The 13,746-nt window shown below is 44.9% G+C and overlaps 1 protein-coding gene across 3 annotated transcripts in view; it reads left to right on the top strand.

The window, feature by feature from the left end:
• The window catches only part of LOC147692563 (acylamino-acid-releasing enzyme-like), a 526,970-nt gene that overhangs the window by 119,752 nt on the left and 393,472 nt on the right, over positions 1 to 13,746 (top strand). For all 3 annotated transcript variants that reach the window (XM_086938783.1, XM_086938782.1, XM_086938784.1), the window contains exons 7-8: positions 3,969 to 4,141; positions 5,158 to 5,295. In XM_086938783.1, the coding sequence (XP_086794909.1) occupies positions 3,969 to 4,141; positions 5,158 to 5,295 (311 nt within the window). The remainder of the gene's footprint in view (positions 1 to 3,968; positions 4,142 to 5,157; positions 5,296 to 13,746) is intronic.

Below are 13,746 nucleotides of genomic sequence, written 5' to 3'. Positions count from 1 at the left end.
TTCCGGACATCAGTTGGTATTTAACGGCCTTTCAATTTCTGGGTATCCGGATGTTGCTTTCAATACCCGATGATACAACGTGAGGCAAGCTCTTAGGTGAGATGGCAATGGTTGAGAGAGGAAGTGGAGGAGGAGGGTTTCTATATAAGTTTGGGGCCCCAAGATTCTTTAAATGTGTCAGTCTTAATGTTCTTAAGGCCGCCTTGACGACCTGGTATAAAGTGAGACGCAGATTGGGTATAGGATATTTTTCTGACTTTGCTCTCATTTGGGACTTCCCCCGGGACCCCACTCTGCCTGAGAGATTGCTTGGTGATCCCGATTAAGAGAGCTGATGTGGTTAAATGGTCGGATTTGGTGGACATAGATGGGATTCTTCCATGGGAGATCTTAAGAGCTAAGATAGGCCCCAGACTCTCTAAGTTTAAGTATCTCCAACTTAAATCATGGCATGAGGCAGAGGTGGGCAACATCATTGGGAACTTGAGCTGCTGCTGCAAAACGTCCAGCCAAAAAAGAAAGCAATATCTTTGTGATGTACAAGGTTCCTTGAAGAAGACTATTCGGATATTTCCCCTCAAACATCGGTCTGGAGCTAATCACCTCTCGCCCATGACATTGAAGATTTTTTTGAGCCATCCCATAAATTACTTTATAAATACATCAAGCCTGCTAGTTTAAAAAAAGACTCATTTCTTTGTGCTTAACAGACTTTACTACACCCTGGCTAAGATAACTAAGTTTGCTAGTTGCCCCTCCCCAAAATGCCCTAGATGTAAATTACCCAATGCGGACGATATTCACATCTTTCTTGAATGCCCGGAGTTAAGATCTTTTTGGAAAGATGTGGAGGATTCCCTATCGTTCATTTTTTAAATTAATATCGAGATCAATCTCCACCTTGTGATTTTTGGGAGCAATGTTTTTATCAACGGTTGTTATCACAGATTCACAATGGGTTGCTGTTATACCATATACTGCTAGCTCGGAGAGAGATTTGTGTAAAGTGGAAAGACTCGATCCTCCCGAACAGAGAGGGCTGGCTCAAAGCTGCGTTTGGCATGGCACGCCTAGAACAAGAAGGTAGCAAGGAAAACCTGCATAATATCTGGCATCCTCCGTTAAGCTGTGGACGGCGCCTGCGATTGGTAATCTCTTAAGTGATGGTCTCCTCCCTGGGTCCTATGATTACACCAAGCCTCTACTACGTGAGGCAGGTCGGGACGACCTAGGTAAACGCAGTTAGCCGAGAGGCGCCCAGTTGTAAAGTAAGACGACTTGACAAATCTGCTGATGTCTTTTGGTGAGATGAGGACAAAAAAAAATATATATATATATATATATATATATATATATATATAAAGTGGCAGTGCAAAAAACAGCCAAAGTACAACGTCCCTTTTCATCAAACCAGATGTCTAAGCAAAAAGAGAGAGTGCTAATACAGTACTATCACGATCCAGCTAGCTAAATGCCGGCCGCAGAATAAAGTGACAGTTCAAGAACCAAGCATACCATTAAAAATACTTCTCAAGTGTTAAGCAGACTCTATGTCAATTCTCCTGAACGTCATCTTCCTCAAAGGATGACCCCGCAGATCTTTTTATAGCGTTGTATACTATTCACATTGGCAAAAATTGAGTGTTCTGTCACGTCCAACCTTAAGTGAAATGTGCTAAAAGAAATCTGTAACCAAAATTTGGATATGGCTTTACAAGTCATAAACCTATTTTCCCAATCTCCCACTCCCTTACATCTGGGGTATTTTCTAGCAGATGTGCGGAAGATTTTGTTAAGCCTTTCTGGGGTGTAATAGAGCATCCAAGCATTAAAAAAGATCACTCTGTAAAAGTTTGCCCCCTGCAGCAACGAGAATCCATACTCGAAGTACTTATCTCTATCTGTGTATGCCTCTGCCATTTTGCCCGAATTTTAGAGGCAAATAAAGAACTGTCGAGCCGAAGTCCCCTATACCAAAAACTCTGAGAATCATTCTCTTTTTCAGGCCTAAAAAGTGTCCCAGCCAACCCAGACGACCAGTAAACCTCATATAGAAGGAGACTATTAAGAAACAAGACCATCTGTCTATAAGAGAAGCTAAAAGAAACTTTATGTATGGTATTACCAGAGCAAATCTGTGCCACCAACTTTACTCCATCCTGATACAAAAAGTCTCCAATCTTAAAAATATGAATCTATGCCCTCTTCATAATAGCTGATGGCGAAAGACAGGGAGAGAGATGGGAACTGCATGCCAGGGAGGTTTCAGCGAGGATCACTGGTATTTAAAATTCATGAAAAAAATGTCACTTCAAAGCAATAATGTTCCACATGGTCTTATACCTCTCTTTCTTCAGTATTTTGGGTTCCGTAATGGCTCACAACAAATTGGCCATACTACAGCGGTCAGCCTAAATGAAATGTTAAAAGTTATTAAACTAAGACCACTGTATAGAAAAACGGCATAAGTGTACAGCAATATGAGACAGGAGAGTGCCAAACCGCCATGTCTTAGGCAGTTGGAGTATTTTTAAACTAACCCTGGGAGATTTATTACCCCATATCAATGTTGAAAAGAGAAATAATATAAGAGAAAGGATTGACATTTTTAGTAGCGCTATCCACCCGACCTAGGATATGGGGACAAACTATAATAAAGTCCAAATAGTGAAGATCAAATGGATTTTGGTTAATAGTGGGGCAAAATTTAAACAGTAACTATCCAGGACAGAATCCAAGTAAAATATCCTAAGCGATCTCTTGGGGTGGGAATTATAATTGCTCCGACATCCAAAGTTGGATCCTCAATAGTCCTGTTCCTGGCTTCACGGGGCTAAGTGGAGGGGGGCTGCTCGAGTTTGGGGTGAGGGAGACCGGGATGGTCGAGGGGTGGAGAGGTGGGCTTGGTGGAGGGGATAGTCACTGGAGGAGGAAACATTTGCTTTGATACAGTGGATGAGTATGGTTTGAGATTACTAGTTGGACCAAGTAGAGAAATTGGTCATCAGTGCGATAAAAACACAGAAAGGAGGATAAGGGAATGGACTTTATTATAGTGTGCCATAATGAGACTGGATTCAATAATAGATGGACGAAGGATGCATTCTTTTTGAGCTAGCAGCAATAGGGTCCTTCTGTCATTCTCATACAAGAGTCGCACTTTGTCCAGGTGAAGGAAGGCAAAACCCGTCCTTGGGATATGATGTTTAACAAGAGTAATGGTGCTTGCCTGTCACAACGTTACATGCCTGCAGTATGGATGTGCAGGTTAATCCTGACAGTGATTTACTGTTGATGGGGAAAATGTAAATGGCAAATGCCTCCTACTTAACTACTAGGTGGAGGAAGAAAGACCCTTGAAGCATATATCTTAGTTGGAGCATTGACTCTTAAATCCAGGTACTCCTTACGTGTGTGCATCAGTTGTTTAGATCGTATTCTTCCTTCTGTGTTTACTGGGCCTCAACTGTGACAAGTAGTGTTTTGGCAACACTACTGGTGCACTCAAACTGTCTTACCAAGGAATTCCTTCGCGCACTTGACTCTCAGAGGTTAGTGAGACTGAGCAAAAAAAGGCTTACTCCAGAATTTATAGAAAATGTTAAATTGTGAATCGGGGTTTGAACTCTGAATTGTCAATTTTTGTATCTTTGTTCCGTAATAGGGGATTGTACGCCATTCGAACTGTGATGTTATTGCCTATTAATTGATGTATGGTGTTTTTAGGGTTCTTGTCAAGAAACTAAAATAAACTTGAAATTGAAGAGAAGCTGGTTGGAAAAGTGTAGGTTCTTGCTAGTAGATGAGTTAAGGTTTAGTAGCCAAGGAGTGACAACCAAATAAATTTAAAGAAAGTAAAGAAGATGCTTACTGTGAGAAACCAAACCAAATGGAATTGCTTTTGTACAGAGGCTATGGGTGCTTTGGTGTTCAGATATTTTATTTTCTTCTTTTTCTTCCGATACCAGAACAGTTTGGTTGTCTGGCTTGGTCGTATTCAGAGACACACCTGCTTTATGTGGCGGAGAAGAAGCGCAGAAAAACAGAATCATTCTTTCAAACTAAACCTTCTGAGCTGAACACTGCAGCTGCTGATGAGGATGATGCCCCAAAATCTGAGAAGCAGGACAAGCCCATCAAGGTTGTATGATCTGTGAAACCTTCAACGTAGAAATCTGCACAGGAGAGCAGGTCAGCGAGCACCAGTACCTGTAGAGGTGGTGCCAGTTGTTTTAGCGTCTCAGCCTAAAGTGCAGATTCAATGCATACAGCTTAGAGAGCCATAAGAGAGTCTCCTCAAGAAGGCCAAGTGGTAGCAAATGAAAAACGTACAAGTAATGTCTTGCACAGTAAGCAGAGAACAGAACTGGACCAGTGTGCCATGTTGGTCTCAAAGCAGTTCTGAACTCGTCATTTATGACATTGTCTTAGCATGGTATCCCCACCATAGTGTGAGTGCAATAAAAGAGAGGCTATTCTAAGAGGGTGTTCCACAATAGCATATGTCATGCATTGTGTTGGGTGTGCCAGGCTAATCTTGCATTAATCGGGTGAAAATGGTAGAAAATGAGATTGTGCCAGGAGGATCTCCCAGCAGCAGTAAGATGAAAGTGGAAACGCATTGCTGGTAGTTCCTTGGCTCAAGGGGCTGGATCATTATGGCCCCGGTGGTAGTATTGAAAGGGTGTGCCAGGACAGTCTCTGGGCTTTGAGTGGCTAAAATAACTGTCAATTGTGCAGTCTGCAAGAATAGAACCTAAGTTATATATAAGGATGACTAACTATACTATGCTGTAAGGAATTAATATTTGGGTGCCCTGTTTGTGTCAAGATACACCTTAGGAGAGGGATGTGAAACTGAAGCAGGTGCTGTACTTGATTTCCGCTACATGTAATAGTAATCCAGTGGTACTGAGTGGCTTTGCCCTCCCCCGCCACACTCCCTGTGACCAGCATCAGTCATCATTTTTTAACAGTTGTAAGGATTCTGGAGTTCTTGCACTCCACTGGATAATATAAGGCCAATATACACAAAGTAGATAAGCAAAAACATAACTATTCACATTTGTGCTGTCATTGAACTACACAGAGGTGAACATGTTGCAGATGAAGTAAAGGGTAAACTAATATTTTACGTTTTTGCTTCTTGTCTTGTAGGGTGACCAGTTTGTGCTTCATGAAGACTGGGGGGAGGGACTGGTCGGTAAGAGTGTCCCTGTGCTATGTGTTCTGGATATTGAAAGCAGCAACATCTCTGTGTTGGAAGGAATTCCAGACCACATCTCACCTGGACAGGTAAGAAGACATTGCATCACACTATGAGAAGTTATTGATAATTTAAAGTGCCCCTTGCCACGAGATGCACGTTTTGCTTGTTATCTAGATTAGAATGGAGCCTTTGTATTGTGATTTGTTTGATTTTTTTCATTCCACCATTGAACTGATTAATTCAGTAGTGTTCTTTTGTATATTGTTTTAATTTGGAAATGGATTCAAACTACCATCAGATTTTTAGGTCTCGCCTTGCGTTAGCAGCGGGCATGCGCTGCTCTCGCCATGCGAGTGCCTTTTGCGATCAATTCTTCCAAAGCTTTACAGGCACGCGTACGGATGGACAAAGTGGGCTGCTCTCGCCATTCAGCCAAAGCTAAACATGCACGAGTACGTACGGACAGTGGACAGTCCGATGCCATCTTGTGCCAAATATACCCCGCCCCCCCTCCATTCAATGCACAGACGCTGCACAAAGCAAGCGCTGTGCTAATTACAGAAAAATATTTGGTTACTTTGAGCCCCTCACCTAACTGCATGCACGAAAACGGACTGCAGGAGAATGAAAGCTATTGTCAGTGCTTTGTTTATCTGCCCCTCTCCTGGCTGGATTCATTGTCACTGATGTCCAGGGGGTCGCGGAGCTGACTGAGGCCATGAGGCCCGTCAAGAGCAGGCTTTGGGGTTCAACGTCGTCAAGGCTGGCCTCTGGCTTTCAGACACAGCTTTCAGACAAGCCTTCGGTGTGCCTGGGTGAGAGAGGCGAGGTTTGCACCCTAGAGAGCACTTTTCCTGGTGGTCGCTCATTTATTGTGACCCAGACAGGGTTCATTCAGCAGGTCGAGGTCAGAGAGGGCAAGCTAAAGGTTCGGGGGAACACAGGCTAATTTACATATTGTATCTGGCCACAATTCTTCTGTCCAGCTGGTTACAGCTATATGGAAATTACAGTTTTGTTCTGAAAGTTACCATCACCCGAGACTCCATGTTCACAGCTGTTAGGGTCGCTTTGTTGATTTATGAATCCTACGGTGCCGGGCGTCCTACCGGAGCTGCCACGGGGGCATGGAAACTGCTTAAGTTAATGCTACCCCAAACGGCGCAAGCACAGTGACTGCAGCCCTTACATAATCCATGGTGGTTTGGGGTCCCGAAATATTGTTTTTTACAAAACCGGCTAGACTATGATTTTTTTTTTTTTACTGTAAGGTTCTCAAAATGTACCGGCTTTGAAGCTATGGGTATTATGAACAGCCCCGAAGAGGAGCTCTTTAAATATCTCAACACTTCGGTGTACCCAGGAGCAGTATTCCTCTGCAGCAAGTAGATTTCTATTAAAACATTAGGTGCTGTGCTAAAGGTGCATGAGTTATGAACGTTCCATGTCCTGCTTACTGTCCACTTTAACACAGATTTTTAATCTGCTGCTGTAAGGGAATAACCAGCATTGAAAATGCAATAGGTCTCGCCTTTGACTAAGTTAAAGCCATTTGCTTTGCTAATGGTATTGCATAGCATAGCAAATGGCTTCAACTTCATAAAAGTCGAGACCTATTGCATTTTTAGTGCTTGTTACTGTAGTTATCAATAAAAAAGTAAAAACATTTTTTTTTGGTCCTCATATATGCCACCAGAAAATGTATGCTCTAGATGGCATCTTTCAGAGCCTTTCACACATATAGACTTAGATTCCGCCCCTGGATTATGTGCACGGCCTACTGAAATCGCCCAGAGGTAGGCTGTCTCCTTGTCCAACTCCCTATTACCTTATTACCAGGGAGGACCGGACCGCAAAACCTCTGGCATAATCATTGGACTCTTGATTATTTTTCCGACCAATCTTTTAGCGTGGACCAAACCTTATTGGCACTCTCTCCACCACACAACCTATCCGACTGGCCAATCATCATAATACTTTTTAAGCAGTCAGCAAATCTTGGGGGGCCTTCGACTTCCACTCTCTGCAAATTTCCCTCCTGGTAATAACTACAACATAGAACAAGAACTGTGTGGCTGGACTATTCATTGAGTACCCCTGTGGGAGGCCAAAGAAAATCAGCCTGGAGGAACAGGTAAATGGTATTAGTAAAACCTCCTCCAGGAAATCACACACATGTCTCCAATAACTGGTAATTTCTCGGCAATCCACAAACATGTGTAGGTCGTCTGCAGCCGAAGAATTACACCTTGGACCAAGATAATTTTCAGCAGATATCCTACATAGTTTGGCAGGGGTCCAATAAACCCTATAAGCGGTAAATAGGTGGTTTCTTCTGAGATTAGCTGGTTTGATTATCTTTTGTGACATAGTAAATGATTCAATTCAGAAAAGGAGTGGTGATGGACAGAGTATCTGAATTAAACAGAACACTCATACCCAGTCAACAGATCAGGGCTTGATCCATCACCGTTTTTTAGCTCACTGCACCATCCCAGCTCAGAACCTGGCTACATGCAAATTAGTCTGTCCCTGGCCCAGTGCATCATGGGAACAGGGCAGACCAAACTACCAAGCCAATTCTTATACTGGGAAGGAAACAAGCTTCCGGGGACCGGTTTCTGGCATTACAGCCGTCTTCGGCCCGGCTTGCTTGAATCCTGATGGTGCAATGAGCAAGGGACTCACATCTGAGTATACCCTTCCACGCTTATGGTGGACAAAACGATTCAGAAAAGAGGGTGGTGATGGACAGAGTATCTGAATTAAACAGAACACTCATACCCAGTCAACAGATCTGAGCTGGGATGGTGCAGTGAGCTAAAAAACGGTGATGGATAAGCCCGGATCTGTTGACTGGGTATGAGTGTTCTGCTTGATTGAGATACTCTGTCCATCACCACCCCCTTTTCTGAATCGTTTTGTCCACCATAAGCGTGGAAGGGTATGCTCAGACATTAGTCCCTTGCTCACTGCACCATCAGGATTCAAGCAAGCCGGGCCGAAGACGGCTGTAATGCCAGAAACTGGTCCCCGGAAGCTTGTTTCCTTTCCAGTAAAAGAATTGGCTTGGTAGTTTGGTCTGCCCTGTTCCCATGATGCACTGGGCTAGGGACAGACTAATTTGTATGTAGCCAGGTTCTGAGCTGGGATGGTGCAGTGAGCTAAAAAACGGTGATGGATCAAGCCCGGATCTGTTGACTGGGTATGAGTGTTCTGCTTGATTCAGATACTCTGTCCATCACCACCCCCTGTTCAGAATCGTTTTGTCCACCATAAGCGTGGAAGGGTATGCTCAGACATGAGTCCCTTGCTCACTTCACCATCAGGATTCAAGCAAGCCGGGCCGAAGACGGCTGTAATGCTAGAAACCGGTCCCCGGAAGCTTGTTTCCTTTCCAGTAAAATAATTGGCTTGGTAGTTTGGTCTGCCCTGTTCCCATGATGCACTGGGCCAGGGACAGACTCATTTGCATGTAGCCAGGTTCTGAGCTGGGATGGTGCAGTGAGCTAAAAAACGGTGATGGATCAAGCCCGGATCTGTTGACTGGGTATGAGTGTTCTGCTTGATTCAGATACTCTGTCCATCACCACCCCCTTTTCTGAATCGTTTTGTCCACCATAAGCGTGGAAGGGTATGCTCAGACATGAGTCCCTTGCTCACTGCACCATCAGGATTCAAGCAAGCCGGGCCGAAGACGGCTGTAATGCCAGAAACCGGTCCCCGGAAGCTTGTTTCTTTTCCAGTAAAAGAATTGGCTTGATAGTTTGGTCTGCCCTGTTCCCATGATGCACTGGGCCAGGGACAGACTAATTTGCATGTAGCGAGGTTCTGAGCTGGGATGGTGCAGTGAGCTAAAAAACGGTGATGGATCAAGCCCGGATCTGTTGACTGGGTATGAGTGTTCTGCTTGATTCAGATACTCTGTCCATCACCACCCCCTTTTCTGAATAGTAAATGATTCAGCCCAGACTTTCTGTATCTCCTCTCTATTCTCCATTATTGAATTGCCCCATAGACTCATTATATCAGAATCTAGGCTATCCTTTGCAGTCACCAGAGTATTGTACCAGAAGGCCACCTCCCGCTTCCAGCCTCCGCCTCTGCTGATGAAGTCTAGAGACTGGGTCTCCTCAACCTCTCCCCAACACTGTCTTCCCCACCATGATGACAATTGGTAGTATTTAAATCTTGTGAGGGACCAGCCAGTTAAATTAGATAAAGATTCCCAATCCAAGAGTTGAGTGTTAACGCAGAGGTCTGCCCACTTTCCCAAGCCTGCTTCCTTCAGTGGTTGTGCCAGCCTATCCAACAAGCAGTCCGGGGTGCCCGGGGAATCCCAAATTGGGGCTTGTGTGTTATAGTAAGGGATCCCCAGGATCTTCCGATTATGCAGCCAGATTTTGAGTGCCGCCTGTAAGATCTTCAAGCGAACCTTTTTGTAAAATTTTTGGTCCCCAAATTTATATAGAAAAAAGTCAAGACCTTGAGGCTGGTCCGATAGCATTGCCTGAAAAAGACGGCCATGTGAGGAGGAATCTAACTTATTAGCCAGCATTCTAAAATTCTTAAACTGGAAGGCATAGCAATAAAAAAGCAGATCAGGTAAAGCCAAGCCACCCAGTTTCAACCCCCTTCTCCATTTCCTCCACGCTATCCTTGGATTTTTTGTGGCCCAAATAAATGACCCAATCTTCCCTTGGAGGTTAGCAATATCCTTGGGGTTAAATATTAGAGGTATGCAATTAAACAAAAAGTGTATTTTGGGGAGGTTGGTCATTTTAACCAAATTCACCCTTCCATAAATGTTCAGGGGCAAACCCCCCCCCCTACCTAGTTAGTAATTTATCTACCTCCTTCACCACTGTGTGCCAACTATTTTTAGAAGTATCCTCTAGTTTCTGTGTGAGATATATACCTAGGTATCTAATTTTAGGTTTGGCCCCCTGTACCGTATCTGTGCTGTTCCAACTCATTATGACCGTTTTTTCTCTATTAATTTTGTATCCGGATACCCTGCCGAAGTCTTCAGCTAATTTAAATAATCTAGGAATAGCCTCAGTAGGGTTAGCAGTATAAAGGAGGAGATCGTCTGCGTATAAAGCTGTTTTAAGTTCCGATTCCCCCATTTTAAATGGTGTGATAACCGAGTCCGATCTCAGGGAGCAGATGAAAGGCTCGATATATACATCAAACAGGAGAGGAGTCAGGGTGCAGCCCTCCCTCGCTCCTCTGGAGATATTAAACCAGTCTGTCAGACCCCCATTAATCAATACCTTAGCCCGAAGACTCCTATACAAAGATGTAACTCCCTCTATAAAGATAGAGGGGAACCCAAAACGTGTCATAGTCTCCCATAGAAACACCCAGTTGACCTGATCAAACGCTTTAGCAGCGTCAATCGCGACAATGGTGAGCGGCAGCCCTTTATCCTGAGCTAGATCGATTGCCCCAATCACTTGAAACGTAAGCTTGTTGAGCTGCCTGCCTGGTATAAACCCTCTCTGATCTGGATGAATGATAGCCTTGATGACCTTCGCTAATCTGGTTGCTAGAATTCCAGAGAATATCTTCAAATCAGAATTTAAGAGAGAAATTGGTCTATACGACTCTATTTTTTGAGGATCTTTATTCGGTTTTATGATTAGGGCAATCGTAGCCTCCAGCCATGAAGGGGGAACTTCACCTCCCTGTAGGAAGATTCTGTTGAAGAGTATCATAAGCCCGGGCAGAATTTCCTCCAGGTTGTCCGCATACACCTCTGTCGGCAAGCCGTCAGGGCCAGCGGCTTTCCCTCGACTCATCTTCTTCACCTGCACCCTTATCTCTCCCCCTGAAATCTCACTGGCCAACACGGTCTTATCTGCTTCACACAATTGTGGCAAATCCCTCAAGCCTAACCAATAAAAAAGTACTTGGCCACATTTCTGTTATAAATAACGGCGGCTACCATCATTTAATGCTGCTGAAGTAAAACCAAAAACATTGAAATGTGCCTGTGCATGCTTGCGCATGCACTCATGTGCATGCAAGGTGGCCATCTTTCTGTGGTTTTTATTATACTTTATTTAAAAAAATATTCGAGAATGGCCTCACATACATGCACAGATGCAAAGACGACCTTTTTGAGTACTTTTTGTTATATTTTATAAATAGAAGTGTTGAAAGTTAGCTGTCTATATGTGCACACGTATTGGCAGCCATCTTTGAATTAAAGTTCAATGTAACTTGTAAAAAGACAATTTCAGTGATGACGACAAAAGATACATCTGTTGCTTGACTTCTAGCCATGTGGCAAGTCAGCATTTTCCTCCCAAAAATGATACCCAGGGTGGCGTAATTCTTGATGTAGTTTAGGACAAAGAAAGTAGACCAGGCAATATAAGTGAACTCCAAAATGAGTTAATTCTGTTATTCTGGACCTTTCTTCGATTCCTTAAGAAGGCAGGTCTATACAGGCCAGCACTATTCTACTGACCAAAATTATAGACTCTGAAAGCACTGACCTATGCAATATTTCTTTCTGTCTTTCTCTCGGTTTATCCATTTATCTCTCTCTGCAAGAATTCGACTTTTTATATTAGTTTTGTTGACGTAAAGGAAGTCATTCTTGGGAGGGCAATGGCAGCATAATGCAAGTACCCTGCGAGGATCTATGGTCAAGCACGTCCAAGACATCTTATATGAATCTGTTTCTTATTATTATTGGTTACTGGCAGTAGTTTGTGTGGGTATCGTCGTTTACCATTGGTTTTCCAGGCCCACTAATGCTATAGCACCCCAACTGGATAAACCGGCTTCTCCTTTATAGTACCTTACTCTGTGTTGGTAGTGAAAACCAATCATCACTGTAGACACACTTGCAAAACAGATGGTGTTGGAAAACGAGGCAGCATCTGTGCGGCCTGCACAAATAACATGACACATTTGTCCTTCACTGGGAACCAAACACCCTAGGGCAGCGCCTGACTCTCAGAGGGTGGCGTTGCAGAGCAGTCTGAGGCTTACTCAAGGGAGGTGGTGTGGGCTAGTAATGGCCATTTGCAGGTGCGCAAAAATAACACTCAATAATTGATTGTCCAGTCTGTACTTTGCTTTATAAAAGTAAGAGTACATTTATTAAACACACGCACTACTCATACTATGCAACAATTTACAAATATACATAAGCTGTTGGAATTACTTTGGGACATTGCATAACATCTTCACCCCTCCCGCAGGGGGGGGTGGGGTCTAGTACCACCACTCCCATGTATGCACATCATCTTGTCCCCAATGCAATTAGTTGAACATATCCTGGAGCGAGGGCCCTGCGCACTGGCACCATCCCAGTGGTGTTCCCCTCCCATTACCTCAACAAGCATTAAACAGGGATACACCTGCCTTGGTGACACATGACCCTGACCAAGCATCTCCTACTGACCCTAATGTATACACCTCTACATCTAAAGGGCTAACAGTCTGGGGTCTTCACCTAAGCGCAGCAGCAAGACTACATGTTTACGCACACTTTAGAATCCCAGTACTCCGCACACTTGGATATCATTAAAAAGGCATTGCAATTACAGCCCCTAAAGGCATCACCGATGATCACAGGATTAAGTTGTAAATACCGTCAGACACCTTAGCAGGAGTGTCTAGCCACTTAAATCCACTTTGCTTGCAACATCACCTTACACCAGTACTTCACATTGAACATCAGTCCCTCTAAAAGAAATACCCTTTAATAAATGCATTTCAGTGCAATTACACCATTTCCCCTCCAGGGGATGCCCTTCTCGAGACATCTCCCACTCAGCCCTTCAATCTTGGATGCACTTCTCAATGAACCCCCAGCTGTAGAACAAAAGTTCCAGCCTAGAAGGTGATGCAATCTTCGCTGGGCGTTGAGGGGTTATTCCTGTTAAATCCTCAAGAAACTTAGGGTGGGACTTAGCTTTGTGCTGGGGGCGAGACTGCGCTTCTCCAGCAGCTCCCCCCTGCACCTTTTCACACTCCAGGCTGACCCCTCTCCTCTGGGGACCACCAAAACTCCAAAAACAATCCATTCCCCATGCCTTGCAAGGCATTATTGGGGCCCTTCAAGCTCCTGCTGCTTAATAATAGATGAGTGGCTCTCCCGCTGTGCCGGGGAGACCTGCGCTGGTGCTTCGCTGCTTTCTGGGGCCTCGGTGGGGGGCCCGGTCCCACCCGGACCCCTGGGTAAGAGTATGCAGCGCAGGGAGCCCACCCCCGGTCGTTCCGCGCTTTGGTCAGTGGCTCGGTCCCACCCGGGACCCCCGCAGGTTCTCCACGTTGGAGGGCAGTCTTCACGGGGAGTGCGACGGCGCTCCCCGGCTTGATCTTCTCTCCGGGGGGGATGTGACGGCGCTCCCCCCTCTTCCTTTGGCCTTTGGGGGCCAGGGTGGGCTCCTGGCACCCCTGTCGGGCAGAATTTCACGGGGAGCGCGACAGCGCTCCCCAGCTTTACTTCGGGTGGGGGCAGTCCCCGGGACCTGACACACCCTGGGGGCCTTTTCTGGACCGGCGGCGGAGCC

Source organism: Lissotriton vulgaris, chromosome 9, assembly GCF_964263255.1.
Source record: "Lissotriton vulgaris chromosome 9, aLisVul1.2, whole genome shotgun sequence".
NCBI classification, from domain to species: domain Eukaryota; kingdom Metazoa; phylum Chordata; class Amphibia; order Caudata; family Salamandridae; genus Lissotriton; species Lissotriton vulgaris.
The sequence above is the reverse complement of the archived record's forward strand: the minus strand, read 5'-3'. Positions and strand labels throughout refer to the sequence as shown.